Here is a 19452-nt window from a genome sequence, read left to right as displayed (position 1 = left end):
TCATTCGTTTGGGAATAATGGGAAGGAATTTTATGAACGTAGCATCCTACAGAACGGGCGGTCGATGAGGAGCCACATGCTGCTTCAGCAAGTCTCACCATGAAGATTGTTTAATCGTTTCAGGTCAGGTGTCTGCGCGATCATAAATATTGACTAGGTTTCACCATTTACAAATGTTAACCCACAAGATAATCGCTCGGTATCATCTATTCCGTAATCAGAACCTAGCTGACTTTTAGCGCAAAGGAGGAAAAATACTCAAATTGGGTCAGTGTGTGTGTCGCAATGTTAACACAATGTTATCGGAAATCAAACGCCAAGGTTGGTCAAAAAAAAAAAAAAAAATGTACCGCCCCGATTTCCAATTCCAAATTGCATCCATTCTCCATTCGGAAATTTCCACTACACCCGCCGCATTGGAGCGACTCCATCATGTCACGATTGGACACCGCACTCGATTCGGGCCCGGCAACGTAACTGGCGCATGGGTGTGAATAACGAGCGTCTGTCCTCTGAACCTCGCGTTTACGGGCACCGTGCATTAGCCGGCGCCGTCCGTGAATGATGGAGAAAGCCATTTAAACAGTCATAAAATTGCAAATGCCTCCCTCCAATGTTTTCCCGCCGCTCGCGACAGGCGATATGATCCCCCGACACACGTTCCTCCATCCAATTCCCCTCCCGCCTGCCCGCCGCGTCACCGGAACACTCGGCTAGATCCATCTTTTTCAATTACGCCGCGAGAGGAGAGGAGCCGCCGTCTCCCTTCGTGCCTGCAGGGAGAGAAGGACTTTTTAGCCGGCATTAAAATGTATTGCTGCCATCGTGCAGTAAAGCGCAATCTGTCGGATTAATCGGCCGGGGGCCGTCCCTGGAATCCCGTTCGGCACTTTCGAGGAACATCATGCACGAGACGCCGTGGATGTCCGGCCGCTTTGGTGGGAAAAGAACGTCATTGTGATTCGACCGATTTTATCCTCGATAATCCTGCATGTGTAGCTGCAGTGTTGTTGGATGCGCGGAGTCGTCGGCGTCTGATAAACGGCATGTAAACCGACGATAGAACATCAGACGGTATAAAAGCCAAACTGGAAGCATTGTCATGTCAAAGTCAAAAGCTAAGCTGCGCTATCGTGTGTGTGGATGCACGGGGTAGCACATAAGCACAACAAAGTCGTAGTGGATTCTGTACGATGCCATCGTTTCTCATGAGAGATGTCCTGACTACACAAAAATCGCATCAAAAACCAAACACTAAGCACAATTCAAGTATTTCATGCATGAAGTCTCCTTAGCTTCTGATAAGCAGCACATAAAAACTCAACGATACGCAAGGCCACAAAGTCGCAGTCGATCGGGTATTTGAACATTTTCTCACCGGCGCTGTCTGGACTGTACAAAATCGGCTGTCGAGTCGGATGCACAGATTACATAAAAATGTGATGGTAGCTGACAATACAGAAAAAGCCGTTCTTTAACCCAGTGCTTCTCAATTATTTTCTGTTACGGCCCCCCTCCAGCAAGAAAAAAACTATTTCGCTCCCCCTACCACCACGGCTATAAATAATTGCATTTTCGTTGCAAAACTAATCGACGTCGTAGCGTAAATACTAGCAAGGAGAGCGCCACTGCCAACTACTGGAGTGGATGTGCAATTACACTTCATTGTAGTACAGCGGGAAAACAGCACGTTCCTCAGGTTGACACAACGCCCCACTATTTGAGAAGCACTGCTTTAACCCTTAATAAAATTGATATTTCGACATTGCGATTTCCGAGGAGTGTTGTAGAAGTGAATCTTTTGCACAGAGAATAGAGACAAAAGTGTTGCAAGTTGCTATCGGTTTCCAAACTTGTAACGTCGTTGTTTTCGCAGCTAGCCGTTTTCCTAGCAGAGTTGCTCAATCGTTTTATAGAACAGGACGAGTTATGGAGGAGACTTCGCCAATGCATAGTGAATAAGTTAACATGAATATTATTTATTAAATTGATGTAATTAAAGGTCTTTTGAGCAAATTTGTTCTTTCAGAAGCGCGTATCAAACTGTAGCCCTTCGCATTAATCAGTAGGCAGAAAGTAGCTCTCCGTTTCCAAAAGGTTGCTGACCCTTCTTCAAATGTTCTCGGCTGTTGTTTCAAATGCAGACCGACGGCCGAGCGCCCGCTGAATAATTAAACGCCGGCTTTGTCGCCTGATTAGCATGTCCCAGCCCGCCGTCTGGGCCCTAAAAAGCCGCGTTCCCCCACACACACACGCAACGGCGGCTGAAAGAGTTAAAAAAGCAAACGACCTCATTTCAAAATGAGATTTTATGCGGCAGCGGCGGCAGCGGAGGCGCTACGACTCCGCTCGGAGTCGTTCAAAGTGTCATCCATCTTTTATTGAGCCCACACTGAGATTTGTTTTGTTGACGGGCCGTCCTTCCTCGTATCCTCTCGCGCTCCTGTCCCACCGAGAAGCTGATCTCTTTCATCCGCACTTGATCTTTTTCCCTTTTATCACCACATCCCCGCAGTTTTTTTCCCCCCCCACTACCGTTCCCGACATCCCTCATGCTTACGGTCGGCTCCTCGTCGAGCTTCTCTTCCCTTTTCTTCTTCCCCGAAAGAAAGGCTTCTGACTTAAAAGGCCGACGTGTTGTTTGGTCATTCCGTCAAGTATCGATTCCCCTTTTCCCACTGCCAGTGAACGAAACATTCCGGGGAATTTGGAGAGTCACAGAAAACTCAATGTTCTGGAATGCTTTCCTTCGTAGCAGATTATGAATAGCCAAACTCAGACTGCGATGGGACAAAAATCTCAGGAAAATCTGACAGGAGCCGGCCAAAATCTGAACACAATCAAACAAATGTCTACCGATAGGCACGTTATTGCTCCGTAACATTCCGGTCAGGCTCCGTCTCGGGAGGCCCGAAGTCAGACAACGGCGGCCGGCGCTCGGCTGAGCTCTCAGGCTCGCTGGTCAAATAAGATTGTTCTATAAATAAGATTATTGACACAGACGGCCTTGTTGGCTTTGGCCTTCACCTCGTTTCCACCCAAAGACACCGCAAAGTGAAGACGACACTTTTCTCAATTTATTTCGACCTGGTTTCCATAGAAACGATGCCGTCGAAAAGTTGAATAGGACACTTCAATTGAAGATAACAAGAAATTGACTTGGAAGTTTAATTTGTTGTCCGACTGAGCTTGGAACTCAGTCACAAATTTATCAATCAATTTTTTTTTTTTTTTAATAGCACGTTTTTCAACAAGGTGGAATTGGAAGAGTGTCTCGCCCAGCTCATCTGTAAAATTCAGGTTTGTAAACGACTGTAATGACTAAAAGATCCCTGTAGATGGCAGCATTGTGTTGCTTTGGATTTGAAGTCAATAAAACATTTGAGTTGAAGGTAAAGAGTAAGACTTGATACGGCCGAGTTAAAAATAATAACCACGCAATCATTTATTTTAATTGGTTGCTAGGGAACGTCCCACAAATAAACTCATTCATCCTCCATTTGGGCTGCGGACGTCGATTAAAATCAATAGGATTTTTGCTCAGACGCCAACATTCGACTGCTCGGTATGTGAACCGCAAATGTGGCGTTCCTCTAATGAGACATCAAGTTCTTTTCACAACGCATGAAGTTGTAAGCGCGGTTCTTCGCCGCCGCTGACAGTGGCGTTGGAGCGCGTCGCTGGCAGCGTGTCAGCGTTGACACGCCGAGTCGCAATCTGTCTGAGCACAGCGGGAGATCATTACAGCACACGCCTCAGCACTTTTTTAGCGTGTTTAGCATGTTTGTTGCGAAAGGAGAAAGGACTCACGCGGCTATTTCAAACCAAGAGACGTGGGATGCGTTTGCCTGGGTATAGCTAGCCCCGATGTGGTGTTTTTTTCTGCTAAATTTCAAATCATCTTTCACCATTCAAATGAAGGGAAAGGCAATTAATCCATTCCAACACCATTTTAAAAAATATTTTTTTCTACAAATTCTCCACAAAAAAGCACACTTTGTTGCATTTGCAAACAGAAGGGAACTAATGTGAATTGATTGTGGCCATTTTTATGGGGATTGCCGCCATCTAGTGGTGAGGGTGTGAAACAAATCTGCATTTTTTCCCCAACCCGATACTTCTCTGACACCGATGTATGTGACTTACTCTGAAATGTGACGATGGATTTGAATTAAACATTCTGGGTGGCATGAAGGGAACCATTTTCATTGTTTTGAAGAAGTTCAGTTTTCCTAAATCCGATTTCCACATGACAAAAAAAAAATCTTAAGTTGCGCTGACCAGACGACAAGGCGTATTCAACAATGCAAGATGTTATTTTTTTTTTTTAGTTTTATCAATATTTTTTATTCCAAATCACATATTTTCAGACATTAAAGCTTGAAAAATGACATCCCAAAATATGCCGTTATTCACAAAGCAGTGTATTGGAAAATATATTAAATTACCTCTCGGAGCCAACAAATCAATGAATAATTTCCTGTGGGCAATTATTATTATTCGCCACACATATATCACATCGTATTTCCGATCACTTAAGAGTACCGGGAATAAATGTGTCAGATCAATAATGTCTTGCACTTGGTAAAGCGTTGCGTAATTGAACGATTAATAATTACAATGACAACTTGTGAAATATTCCGCTAACTTGCAACGGTGGGGTGCACATGTCGTCGTAGAAACGAAGATTATGAGAATTAATGGCATCAAGTCGCCACACACTTCTTGTGTCACGGTGCAATTTAGCACAATAGCATGTGCATGAGAGGCAAAAAAAAAAATGCGAATGAATCAAGATAAAATCATGATAATCATAATAGCCTCACGCACACGTGGAACTAAACAGGATTCATGTTTGGAAGCAAAATAAAAAGCACAAACACATTCGCCGCCACACTGGGCTAACACAGTTAGGCAAAGACAAGTGGCGGGGTTGCCACGGTAACAGCGTAACAGGAAGCAGACATGATCAGAAGAATCGGCGACCGCTCCCCGCATCATAAGGAGTCGGCGATTGATCATCGGCTGGCGCCTCATTTCCATGTCGCGACTCCGCTCATTTTTGGAACACAAAGCGGCAGCAGCGCCGCCTTTTTTTTTTTTTTGCCCTCATCATTCACGCCGTTTACGACGGAAATATTTTGCCGTGACGCCGTTGCGCGCGCGTTAAATGGACATTAATAATAATAGCGAACGGGAAATCGCCCTGGCTGTGATTAATTGCAAAACACTTCACGTGAAGTTTTGGTTTTCGGCCCTGAACTGAAAGCGGCCGAGTCATGCGGGCTGGGGCAATCAAACATGACGCTCTCAAGACGTTGACACAAACATGCAGAAAAATGAGAATGTCATTATCTCTGTTTTCTAAGTGACATTAAGAATAATCCTTTTTACAACTTAAACATTTCAATTCTGAGAGGTACTAGAGCAGGTGTGGGCAAACTACGGCCCGGGGCCACATGCGGCCCGTCAAACGTTTTAATCCGGCCCGCCGACCTTGGGGAAAAAAAAAAAAAAAAAATCAATAAACCTTGTTGATGTCTTATTTTCTAAAAACTGTTTTGTGCCAAAGACATATTTTGTTGTAATGCTATTGTTCATTTTTGTTTAATTTATTTTTATTTTTTTCTCCGATGAGGTGAGGTTTACTAAACACTCCATCCATCTGCTCCTGGCCCCTCCCCCTCTGTCAAATTTTAGAACCCATTGTGGCCCGCCGATCAAAAGGTTTGCCCACCCTTGTACTAAAATGAGTACTGGACTATCCCAGGGTGCCAGTTTCTCAAAGTCCGATGTAGTTTATCGGATTAAAAGCATTTGTGTGACTGCCTTTAGCTCTGAATGACACGCCGAATAATGCGTGTTACCATTCGTACATTCCATTTCTGTGAGGTACGAGATCATCCTCGGATGCCACCCAGGAAATGTGGGGAACTACACCACATGTTCAGTGATTTCTGAGACAAAATGTGAGAAGACTCCCATGAAGCTTTTGGCATGAAGCGGGGGTGTGCATATGCTCACTGCGACCATCCAAAAATGAAAGCAAGGAAACGAAATGTAGAAAATATTGAAAATGGAAACCAACCTTTCCATGTTTTTTTTTTTTTTTTTTTTTGAAAGGTGAGCCGTTCTGTATCCTCCAACTGTAAGAAAACCATTGTGATGGAGCGGAAAAAAAAAAGCTTGTTGTTTACCCTCCTCGCCAAGCACGCCTTCGACACGCCAGGCGCCGTGCGGGTGAGCAGGCCGGCCGGAAAAGACAGCGTTCTTGGATGAGTCAGGCCCGGCCGGTCGTGGCCAAGACGGCGCCGGTGCCAGACGGGCAGTGGACCTTCGGTCGGACGGAAAGGAAAGATGAGCAGCGGCGACTGGTCTTGACCTGCGCAGCCGGTTGACGGTGAGATGAATCTCATATGAAGATGAGCATCGGGGCGCTATGTTGGTACGTGCGCTCTGGCATCTTGATTTGAATGCACCATCGCTGCATTGAATTACGAGGGAATGAGAGAAGGCGGCGCCACGCGACCAGTAACTGATGCGCAACTTTATAAATTGCAATCCACTGGCGTGAGAGATGTATTCCATTTTTTAAATGTCATCCACTGGCGTGACTCACGCACAACTTTGAAACTACCTTTGGACATCCGCCCTACTGACCCCGCCCGCAACGGAGCCAGACAGGAAGTCGTCGCGTTTACGTTGGCGTCAACGGCGTCAAAGGGATGCGAGTGACTCAGCACAACGCCGGCATCTGTCGCTGAAAGCGTGGCGCGGCGGCCATGCCGTGCCAGTGTGGGTGTACGGAAATTAGTCCAACCAGGGTGGGGAGACACGCTGGCAACTGCTGTCTGGACGTTTTACCGAGCAGGTGCGTGCGGTTTTCTTTGTTTTGCAAAACGGCGTCGGGAGCAGGTGGGATATGGCGCTGGCGCGCTTGCCAAGTCAAATGTCGTTTACGAGCGCATCTGCAGCTACAATCTCCATATTTAAATGTCTGGTGATGTTGTGAGTTGTGTCGCCAAAAGACAGCTGCGCATTTTTATGCTTTGTTTTTTTTTTGTTTTGTTTTTTAAACGAGTCCAGCCACTCGAAGCGCTTCAGCCGCTTTCACGCGAGTTTTGTCCCCAAATTTGTACAGTCTAAAAATTCGTTAATGTCATATTGCATAACTGATAGCAGACTAGTCAATCGCAACCTTTGTTGGTCATTTTGTTCTTCAAGACCAATGCCGAAAATCGGTGATATGAAACCGATTCACCCGATTCCCACACGTGCAGAAATCTCCAATTTCGCTGCGTTCTGTGCTTCCGTACAGAATCTCCGTGTAAAACTCTCGTGTTTAAGAGGCTTTCCAGGAATGAGCTAATCGCCAGCGTGGCAGGCTTTGCTTGAGCGCGAGGAGATAATTAGCCGGGCCGGCCGCATGGAGGGAAGCCTAATGACTTCCGATAAGAGCTCCTCAATGTAGACGACGATCATCACGTGGAAAAACACACAGATTAGCGCACACCCCACGGGCCGCACATCCCGAACAAGACGACTGGCCACCACTTGGTGGCAGAGCACTGGATGACACACTGACACATTCACAACTTTGACTCATTTCTTCCAGAAATAAAGAACTCCTGAATACAAGCTCGTCGCGACTGAAGCAAACGTTGACACTGTATTAGAAACGTGCAAAATGAGCCTTTCTTCTCCCTCCATCAGGATGAATGGTCGTCATTTCCCCCCGCGGAAGGCGATCGTTAGCCCCTCCCTCTGGAGACACGAAGCCAATACCGACGTTCATTAGCATGCACAGTCAACAACAACAACACGACGGCGATATTTACAGTCGCACGCCGGGGGAGCGAATAAACGGTGTGATTAACAAGTTTTCCTGACGCCCGGCGCGCGCCTAACACCAGGCGCCACCTCGCCGACTTAATGGCTCTTAATGGCTTCTTAACGACTTCTTAACGACTTCATCAGGAAGATCCTACAACATCACATACTGGCACACGGGAGCCACACCCCCTTCGGAGGGGGAGGGGGGGATGGGGCGCGGTGTCACACGGCAAAATATACGCTCACCAGATACGGGAATCCATGGAAAGATTTGCATAAGAAAGGCATGACGTAAAAGGGGATAGAATAATCTGCACTATGTCAGAGTTCATTCTTTGCGCACCTGCTATATCACAGACTTTCAAGTGAACTTATTTGTGTGGTTTTACGGGATGCAGACAGATGTGATTTATTTTTTTTTATTTTTTTTTTCCCGATTTGCTGAACAACCAACTGTCCATCGTGCAACTTTTTCCAACAGGTAGTCACGGTAGTAGAACCTTTGAAAAGGTAGGCCCGCGGTGGCACATTCTGACATGCGGGGGCCGCCCCACTTGAGGGGGTCGCCATCACGCTGCGGAAATCAGCTCGTCTGACATGGAAATCCACAGCAGGGGTAGAGAAGAAAAAAAAAAAAAGAAAAATGTGGAGCGGTGGCGGTCGGCGTCGGGCCAACGCGGCGGCGTCACGCTCCTGTGGGAACATCGGAGTGACACGGCGGTGGCGTTGCGTAACCGGAATGAGCAAGCGAGCTTGGAGGAAAACCCACACGGCGCTGACGCAACCGGGAAAGCACGCTGAGTTCAGCGGCTCATTACGGACCTTTCCACACGCGGCAAACCGAGCGGAACCTTCCGGGTCATCCGCGTGTCACCGGCGTTCAGCCGGTCACAAACAATCTTCGAGACTGCGCCGGTCCAAAAGCTCTTTTCATCCCGGCCTCGCTCGGATTACCACGAGGCTCTTTGAAGACGTTTCTTAATTATTTGGATGAACCAAAAAAAAAGAAAAAAGAAGAAGAAGGCGTCACTGGACTAAAAATAACAAGTCTGAAGAGAAAATGGAGCAAAGATAGGAAGCGTTTGTTTATCAGCCTAGAGACAACTGAGGATGGAAGTCTCTTTCAAGGCCTGTGAACGCAACCAGCAGTCCGTCGAGACTGACTGGAAAGGAAAAAGGAAAATCTTACACACCAAACCTAAACCCAACCTCTAAATCCCTAATTCTCTCCGCCTCACCCCTAAAAACAACCCCAACTGTAACCCCCACAAACTAACCTTGAACCCAGTTACGAAAAAAACAGAGATACACTCTCACCGTCAGTCCCAAAACATTCACTCAAATCCTCCAACTCCAAGTTCCGCAGAAGCTATACCACAATCCTGATCATTTGAATCGGGTGTGTTGCACCGGCCCTCGGGGAACAGGATTGAAGACCCCTGATTAACTCATCCACTACCAGCCGAGTAAAAAAAAAAAAAAATGGATCGTTGACGTCTTTAACCGTCAATGGTAGCGAATGAGTTAAGAGCCTTGAGTGATCCTACCATGGATGTTTCTGAAATGTAGGAGAAAGCCATAGTACCTGACAAGCATGAACGTCCTGCTTTCACGGGTTTTCTCCGGGTACGACGTAAAGTCCAAACAGAGAAATCCAGAATCAAACCGCCAACCTCAAAACTATGAAGCGGATGCGCTAATCAGTCAACCACTATGCCTCAATGTCATTAGAGTTCGCGCTTGCACACTCGGATGCTTTCGAAAGAATAAAATGAAGAACAACCAAACAAGTTTGGCTGTCGATGATGCCAGAAGTTTGCAGGAAAATAAATTGGGAGATTTGATTGATGGTCAAAATGTAAAACAAAAATGAAACGGCAAATAAAACCAGATTCGGGGACAACAGATTGTGGCTGCAGCTACGCCGCCGCAATTGCTGCAGTCCCGACTTTCCTTGAAGTGCAAATGAAATCTCCCCAAGCGGGACAATTATGGGATTTGTGACCCAAACACTTGTGCTAAATTTAGCTCCCCCGGGCGGCCGTGTTTGACTTGCTATGTTGCGGACGGCTTTGCTTTGCTTTGTGTGTGTCGGTCGTGTGTGCTTACATAACGGCGAGGCTTCCAGGCTTCCGCTGCGAGCGTGGGCTGCGGGAAAACGTGCCGGTGGGAGAGAACGGAAGAACTACAGAGGAAGACAAAGCGCCCACCCCCCCTCTCCCCACAATGCCACCCCCCCCCTGCTCATTAGCTTAAGCGTGGTGTGCATCCTGCACGATAACATTTGAAGTTTAAAAAAAAATAAAAAATAAAAAAAGCTCCGCTCCTACTTTCCCGCCATCTGTTCCACTTGGAGAAGAGCTCGCCATTTCAACAACCGTGCTCCCCTCCCTCCCAAAGCGCCACATTTCCCGCCTCCTCATTCCGGAGTGCACCTTCTTTTCCTGGATGCGGCTGCTTAGCATATCTAAATCCGGCGTGCCAAACACAAAGTGACATGCCACAATTTGAGGTCGGCGTGGATAGAATAAAAAAAATAAATAAATAAATTAAAAAGCGGGATTACGGCGGCGATGATTGTCGGCGAGGCGTGGCGGTAATCATTTCCCCGCAGGAGCACCGACAGGCCGCTTGTGACTTGACCGGCGTCATTATCTCGTCTCTGACTAAACAATGCGGAGTGAGAAAGAAATAACAGCCTGAAGGTGATTGGAACAAGTAAATTCAAACTTGACAAAAGTGATCTTTATGGACGCTAACAAAAGGTGCAGCGGGTCGGCTGCCAAGAGTAGAAAACAGATAGACCACCGATGACTTGTATGATTTGACGACACCTGTTCTTTCGGGGAAGTCCTAAAAATGAACCCTAATCCTACTAAACCGAATCATATCACAAAATCACAATTATCCAAACCGCCACAAATTCCAATCCCTTTGTCCCAACCCAAATCATCGCTCGTTGATGAAGGTTCTAGTTGTTCTGTAGCGTCTGTTAGGTTACCATAGTGACCAAATTAAAAATACACAGATTGCATTGCATGTTACCAACATCGCAGTTGCCGGTCCGCAAATCCTAAGTATGGACAGGTCGGCGACGGAAAAAAAGGTTGGTGACCACGGCACTAGACTGTTATTTTTGGACTTGTTCATCAGTATATTGCACGATTAAAAACAGCCGGATGACGTCGGCAAGTGTTCCCGTAAGTTTCATGTTCAAGTTCAAGTGGACGAGGTAGAGACTGACAATGCCTGCGAGTCACCGACGCGACTTCTATCACAAAATCCGCAAACCATAATTGATTGTCACCAAAATTTAGGTTTATTCTTGAAAAGTATTGGAGCGAAACACGAAATATTTTGGATGACACAAATCCGAACCTGAAACTTTGTATTAACACTAACTCCAACTCAGAAATTAGGACCCGATATCTTTCAACCGACTTCATCATACCCCAAAACCCAAATACGACATCCGTAACCTTCACCTGACTGAGGTATTCAGACATCAACTGTCCAGAGACAAAGACATCTCTCCTTCCAACGACGGCGCCTTGACTACCTGAGCTACTTTAATTCTCCACATTGTGGTTTAAAGCCAATCCTCTAGCTCCCCCCAAAGCTGACCCATGTGTGTGTGCGATCAACGAGCGTCACAAATGGAAGTGTCTCCCGGAGTCATTATTTATGCGGGAACGCCCTTGGGGAGTCTTTGCACTTGTTTGCAGAGTCTGCGAGTAAATGAGCCGCTTGCTTCCAATTTGTCCTGGAACACCAAGCCACCGGGCCACCTTGGGCACGTGTGATGCTTGTGTGTATGTGCGAGAAGGTGTTGCTGCCAGGAACCGACCCGGAACTACAGACGCCGAGGTCCTCGGGGCGCATGGAGGCCGAGACACAGCAGCGAGGACGAGGACAAAGTTACCAAGCGGCAACTTGACGACGGATGACGAATAGCACCAGCATCCACAGAACAAAAAAAAATCTTATTGTGCATCTTCAAAGAAGGAACTTTTGAAGGTCTAGCGGGTGTTTGAAAGGCAGGAACGAGAATGGAGTTCCAGGGGTGAATAATCTAAGCAGTATACAACAGAAACGGCAAAAATTGGCGCCAAAATTGGGCACGGGTTTGGTTTCAGGAGCTAAAATTAACACATGTTTCCTGGAAGTGTAGATTTAAACGCAGCTTTACCACAAGTAAGAATTTCAAAAAGTCATGTGACTGGACCAATAACTCTAACACTCGACCCAATGGACCACAGAGGTTTAGTCCAGGAACAACAACCTCCAAGAACTAAAACCTTTGATGAAAAACCAGTTTTAGCTTGATAGGACTCTAACTTCCCAAATTCAACTGACCCAAACCCCATTTACCAAAACAAACACAACAGGTTCAATTCCAGGAATTAGACCTAACAAAAACAAAAAGAGAAGCCATGTGATAAGGAGGGAAAAAAAGTGACGGGATCCGCTAATAAGCTCTCCGGCAAGAGTACTCTAACCCCTCCGGAGGCTTAATTGCCGAGAGGGGATGTTATCCCGTCTGGCTCTACGACGGGATTGGCCGAGCACACCTGCCGGATGCGCTCCCTCGCTCTCCCTCCATATTGATCCATGTAATCTCCTCAGGCCCGCCTCCTGCGGAGAACCCAGTCCTTCATCTTCTCTGGGAACATCTCCCGCTCGTTGGGGGTGCGCCCCGCAAATCCTCCAACTGGAGACTCTGGTCCAATCGGAACGAGGCAGTGCCAGGGAGGGTTGAATGAAAAGATTTGATGCCCTACTTTCTGTCGGGGCTACCCCAGAGGAAACCTTTTGTTTCTCAAGCGCTGAGTCATCACAACACAAGAACAGTTTCCGCCTCAGGATGCACTCAAGTCCCAAATTTGCGACATAGTGATCGTTATTCTGCATTATCATAATCAGGGTTGTTGTCATGAACATCACAAAAGGCATTGCCATGATCGTGTTCGTCATCGTGATCAGTATCAGCGTCATTGACATCAAAATCGGCATCGTCATGATCATCCTTGTTTTTCTCAGCGTCCTCATGATTATCGGCATAACATTATCATCGTTTGAGTCACTAACATTATTGCTGACTTCGCTTCCATCATTATCGCCATTATTGTCATCGTGATTTCCACAATCGCGATTGTCCTGATCATTGGCAGTCTTTGTTGTCAACTGTCATAGCTTTTGCAGTCCTTATTGGTGTAATCGTCATCACCTCCATCGGCATCATCGTGAATGCCATCGTTCTCAGTCTGGGTCATCATTGGCATAAACGTCATCGTCAGCATTTTCTTCGCCATTTCATCCTAATTATTTTTATCAACACTCTCTTCAACTTCATCGTCATCATCATTATCCTCATTGTACCATGATCTTCATCATCATCACCATCGCTCGTTCTACAACTTGATTTGACGCCCTACCTGTGAGAAGGTCCTCTGTCCAAAGGCGCTGGTCAGCACAGGCGGCAGAAAGTCCTGCGCCGATCCGTCTGTGAACCACAAACAGAAAAAGGACGGCAGCGTTAATTCCCAAGAACTGAGCTCTGCGGGAAAAATGTCAAGAAATCTTCAACATTGCAACAAATACATCATACATCGGACGCAACGTGACCAAGCATGAGAACTGCGACCAACACGACATCTTCGGTTGTTTTGCCTCAGTTATCGCAAGCGTCTGAAATATTGATTAAAATCAATCATGTTCACAGCAATGCGGTAATTGCTACAGTTTATCGTTCATTTCACTTCATCTGATTTCTTGCAAACTAACATTTCAAAATCAATACATTCGCTTCTCCAATAGGACCATGATCCTTATTTTCACTCATTATTTGTTGTTGAGGTTTTCCTCAAGGTCACATGAGACCATTACCACTGCCCGCTTCACACGAAAGCAACAACACGCACACACTCCACTTTAGCTTGTAAAGATGGTCAATAGCCGTGAGCGTGTGCATGCGCGAGAGACACGGAGGTTGAGCACAAACATTGCGCACCGACGCCTCGTAAAACGCATCCTGAGCGCGACTTAATGACCTTAACATGAGCAGGTACACGGGGTGAGGGCGGCGAGGTGACACGCGCGCGCACAAACACACAAAGCGACACGCAAACACGACAGAGAGCAGGACGATAAACAGCAAATGCATGTTCGTGCTCATTTTACAGAGCGCTGCTGATGGACTGGAAACACACAAACACACACGTGCACACACACGTGTATACGTGCACGCACACACACACACACACACACACACACTGAAGACAGCAGCCAGAGTCCACTGTACACCTAAGACTTTTTTTTTTCCCAGCGTTCTTGGTCTTCCTACTTTGTCACCTGCTCAGGTGTGCCGTGAAAACCACTTTGCTCGCTTCCATGGCAACCGGGCCGCTAATGGAACATGGCGTGATTAGCATATTGTTTGCGCCTCATCTTGTAGGCGGGCCTTTTATGCAAATGAGCACTTTGAACTTGCGAAGATGCGTGCGACCGCGTGTGTGTGTGTGTGTGTGTTGAGTTTGCATGGAAGCAACAAATGCAGGACGAAGGTTGTGGATGGGGAAAAACGTCAACAACAGTCGGGCTTTCGTGCGTATTAGCCATTCTATCAGCTTCATTAGCATATCGAATGCCACCAGTAATTAGCAAGAGAGTAAATGTAAATAAACAAGCTAGATAAATAAAAGCTACCTCAACCAGATGAGCTCATCATCATCAAGCCCGATTTATGAAGCATTTCTTAATTCAGCTTCTTCCGACACCCACATGCTTTGACATCTTGCACTAAAGACTTTTTTTTTTTTTTTTTTGCGGCTTTTGTAGTTGATGTGCACTACACACCTGCCAACCAAAAAAAGAAGTTCCCGTAACACAGTTGCGGTGTTAACTATTTAGCAATTTATCTGACCACTCAACAGCATTTTTACTCAACTTTGTCACAAGCAGGCATGAGCCGAATCATTTTCATTTGTTACCTTCTGTTTAACCAGCGTTTTAATTGCATGTGTTGCCATCTACATGTTATGTGAAGTTGAGTAACACAAAGTAAGGGCAAAAAAATAAATAAATCAATAAATCTGAATTGACTTGGTCCGAACATATCCATAGTCCTCTCTCATTGTATCACTCGATTCCAGCATTGACTCTTGTCCTTCTCTTTATGGCCGATAGCCTCCTAACAATGTTATTGGTAAAACTTTGGAACAGTGAAAATGGCTCAACACAACACAAAAGAAAAGGTTATGACGGGCTGGCAATTCATAGGTGCACAAAAACAAGTAGTGACATTTGTGGCTCAAAAAAAAAGTCACAGATAAAACACTGCGGAGCAAAACGTTTTTTAGTATGAAAAAAAAAAACAAACAATGGCTTGAAAAAGAAAAAAAAGGGTGAAAGTACAAATAAAAAGGAGAAAGGAGTAAAATGTCATAAATGGGGGGGGAGTTACTCAATTAAAATACAAAACGCAAGCCAAGATCTATTGCTGTTGCCGAAGCCCCCAGGCGACTCTTTCACGCACACGCAACGTGGTGCTTAATGGCCGTTGCCGTGGTGACGCACAACAAATATAACTTTCATTGCCGGGGTGAAAGGCCGTGGTGTGAAGAGCAGGAGTGAGCTATTTTAGCGATTGTGTGCAAAACTCATAAACACTAACCAGGATGAGAATAACTTTGGAATTCGCATTACAGTTACTTTGTAGGGTTTGTTTATTTTTTTATTTATTTTTTTTTTAAATGGAGTCCATTTTCATATTTTTAGAGCGGGTTTGTTAATTTTTATTACTTTCACATTTTTTTAAAAACACTTTATTTGAGCAATTAATAGTTTTAGTATTAGTTTTAGTTTTGATGAATTTGGTTTATATCTTATGAGGATGATCTCGCTTTCCATCAGTTGTCGTACTTAAACATTGTCGCACTTTGTACAATTTATTTATTTATTTATTTTCAATTTGTCACCCAACCCCGTCTCTCCCTCCAGGTCAGAGAGACTGATCATCGGAATTCCAAAGATGTTATCATGAGACCCCTTTCGCACCAAGTGGGCAAAATTAGCGGCGGTTCTCGAGAGCTTGGATTTGGGAAACGCAAACAAACTCAGCAGCACTCGCACGAGCTCAGCGCGAAATGGGTATCACAAATGAATATCGAGGAATTGAATGGAGACATTGAACCACCAATCAGTGTCAACCGTCAATGTCTGCGGCTCCACCTTCCACAAGCGTTCCAAAGCTTCACACCACTATGAGTGACATTCTGACAAAAGGCCACTGAAAATTGGTGGCGTTATCGTCAGATATGTACAATGGAAACACATTCGGAAGAAAGCCGAAGAAAACGGAAACGAAGCGCCTACAGCTCGGTAGAAACTGTGCTTAAGTTTTGGCACAATGTGCTAGCGGATGGTTGTCGTTAGCGCCGATTGGCCGTCATTTGTCAGTCTTAAATGCTATCATTAGGCTAATTAGTTATTCTTTGTTTGAAATGACGTTGCAGCGCCCCGAGTGACAACGCGGCAGCGCAGAAAACAAGATGACTGGATTGGTTGTTAATTGTTGGCTTGTTGTCGCACTCGCCCGCGTAATGATGCTCATTACTTGGTGCCAGTTAGCATATGTTAGCACACGTTAGCTCGCGTCCCCGTTTCGCAATGCCGCTTGGCACACGAGAGGCTCAAAATCACATTTTGCGCAGACTGACAGACGTTATTTTGGGGATTGTTTCGCTATATCAGTGTGGCATTAACAATGTCGTGAAAACTCAGCGGTATAGTTTCTCATATGCGCGATATGCGTAGCCGCGCAGTTCCACATTTCAAGGGGGGGGGTTGTCAAAGTAGAGCTACGGAGTGTGCACCACCAGTCTAATGTAAATGCAGAAGCGCACACACGCATTAAATTTTAATGCATACACACTTATATAGCACACACACACATACACACACACTAGTAGACAATGTACTGTAGATGCACACATCATGAATACGCAAACTGACACACACACCATCTCGCCCCCTCACAGCAGCGTTTGTGTGTGTGTGTGTGTGTGTGTTTCATATTGTCTTTGGCCCACTTAAGCGTGACAGTAACGGAATGAGATAGCGGCAGGCGGCGACCATTCATCATGCGGGCCTTGGCGTCGTGATTGTCACCAAGTGATTTCCTGTCTGACGAGTGGGCGTCGGCTCAAAATGTTCCGACAGTCGCCGTCGACTTGCGTTAGGCGCAAACGTTAATGCAGCTCGACAGTACGTAGAGCGCAAACGGCAGCAAAGTCAGATGCTAAGCTAACTAGCATTAGCGGTACCATTGGGGCATACCAATAATCCACGCAGGCACTTTAGAGTACATGTGCCCTGACAATAACCGATGACCAGTCCTCAGTGTGATGCCCGTATCTGGCGACCAATCCCATTGTTTGCCCATGTTTGTGCCCAACATGGACAGGGTGGGTGGGCGTCTTCTCTTGGTAAGAACCAGTCAGTTAGCGTTAGCAGTAGCATTGGATGACTGCTGCTCAGCCGGTTACCGTCTGTCAGTTGTCAATCTGCACAGACCCCATGATACATCGCCGGCGGCAACGTACGCTTGATTGACAGCTGTCTCGATAGGTATCAACAAAATCTGTGAGCCAGATTATTCCGCCCCCGCCGCCACTCTCCCATCTCCGCTTGGCGATAGCGTTTCCCTTTTGTCACGGCCTTGACTTCTGTTAGCGTTATAGCAATTAGCTTGCCCATATTTGGAAGTGCTGACATGGCAGTCTTTTTCCTGCTGGTTAGTCTAACGCTGTTAGCATTCTGAAATCACTCCGCCAGTCCTTTGCTTATTGGACACGCCTTCTGACATCACTGCGTCTTACTTGTGTCCTTTGACAACGGTCATGTTTGCATGTTCAATATATTTTCTATCTATTTTATACCACGGACAAATTGGAGCACCTAGCAAGTGGTTAGGACGTTAGAGCATCAGGGAAATGGGCAGGCCAAAGACGGTCCGGGCAATGCCCAACGGAATCATCTCCACCGGGACTGATGCTATTGACAGCGCAGTAGCGCCTCTCAATCCGGGTCGGGGAAATCTCGGCGCCGCGCCAGCAGACGAAAAGCCGAGCGCTCGGCGAGGACCCGCAGGGCGCTCTCTGTGCGGTTGCCATGGAAACAGATGCGTGAGTTACAGTATCAGTAACTTTAATTCCTTAAGTGGCCTCCGATACGCAAGGTGGATCACATCAAATATGAACTCCACTGGAGTCCCTTTCACGTTCAAGGCGCGAGACTACAGACAATCTATTCGCCAGAAGATTTCAGAACAAGTCTCCGGAGCGAGACATTTTCGGGTCTATATTGTGTGCACTTATTTCTAGTCTGTTATAAGAGGGGAAACTGTATAGAGTACAGATGCAATGCATGCTGAAGATGACACACGGTCCATTGTCCAAATTTAGAATGATGGAAAATTGGAGAAATAAGATTAAAATGTTAGAATAATCAAATAAAATTAAATTTAAAAAAAAACTATTAAATTAACAAAACAAACAAAATTAAAATTACATAATAGCAAACAACCTTTTTAATTAATGATATCAAATAATTTAAAATAAACAGATGAAAGACATTCAAAAGGTAAAAATTTATAATTTTACATAAAAATTTGGGAAAAAGCTAATATTAAAAATGATGAAAAAAACATCAAATTAAGAATAAAAATAAAGCGAAAAAAATACTAAATGTATAAAAAGTCCCAAATCATGGCTATGCAGATGATACCCAGCAGTATTTATCGATGTGAATCAATACGACTCCAATAAATAGAAATTGTCAATTCATACTCACTGCTGCAACCTGGTGGCGATAAGCTGTAACTGCCTTTGGTGGTGAAAGTTTATACGTCACTTCAAAAATGAAGTAAATATAGATTGCAAAGTACTGTTCAGGGACTTTGATGAGCAACTGTAGTCTGATTACTTATTGCTCTCAACACGTATCAGACGGAAGGATAATTTTACGGGACAATCTTAGTCGATATAAAATCCAATTCTCTCGGTGTGTTTGTGGCCTAAAAGAGGTTAAAAGGCCATATTGGGAAGACGGCATGTTTGCTGGGTCAGGATGAGATAAAGACATCTGTATGACTCCCTGTGAAAGCCTCGACGAAGCCATACAACCGCTCTTGCTTACCATGATGCAAAACTTACTGGCGCGTGAGGAGCGTGTCATCAGTGACAGCGGATCAGAAGACTGGCGGCGCCTCAGGTACCTGCCGGAATTTCCACACCCCCTCGCCGCCTGCCTACTTCTCGCTCCTTCCGTCTATCGCTTGGCTCCTTCCCAAGCAACAGATTGGCGCCGTCGCTGGAGTAACGGCTCACAGATGGAGCGGCGCGGCTCGCCGAGGACGCCTGACAGGATCAATCCCGGGGCTCGTTCGCTCGCAGTCAATTAAGCCGTGTTAGTTTTGACAGGAGCCACGGGCCAAATAACAGCCGTCAGCCTCGACGAGTGAAAATATTGGGACCAAACATGGCGAGGAGACGAAGGGGGGGGGGGGATAAAAACAGATGCTCTCGTGTAGCTCTTGTGAGGAGGATGAGGATGAGGAGG

General features: G+C 45.9%; 1 protein-coding gene across 1 annotated transcript in view; it reads right to left on the bottom strand.

Annotated features, from left to right (window-relative positions):
- LOC148322331 (RNA binding protein fox-1 homolog 3-like) overlaps positions 1 to 19452 on the bottom strand; it is a 205391-nt gene that overhangs the window by 168979 nt on the left and 16960 nt on the right. The window contains exon 2 of the mRNA XM_088317139.1: positions 13269 to 13336. Coding sequence (XP_088173265.1) covers positions 13269 to 13336 — 68 coding nt within the window. The remainder of the gene's footprint in view (positions 1 to 13268; positions 13337 to 19452) is intronic.

This window comes from Idiotropiscis lumnitzeri, chromosome 15 (genome assembly GCF_059441095.1).
Source record: "Idiotropiscis lumnitzeri isolate Australia: NSW breed Sydney's pygmy pipehorse chromosome 15, RoL_Ilum_1.0, whole genome shotgun sequence".
Lineage (NCBI taxonomy): Eukaryota > Metazoa > Chordata > Actinopteri > Syngnathiformes > Syngnathidae > Idiotropiscis > Idiotropiscis lumnitzeri.
This window is presented reverse-complemented; position numbering and strand designations above follow the sequence as displayed.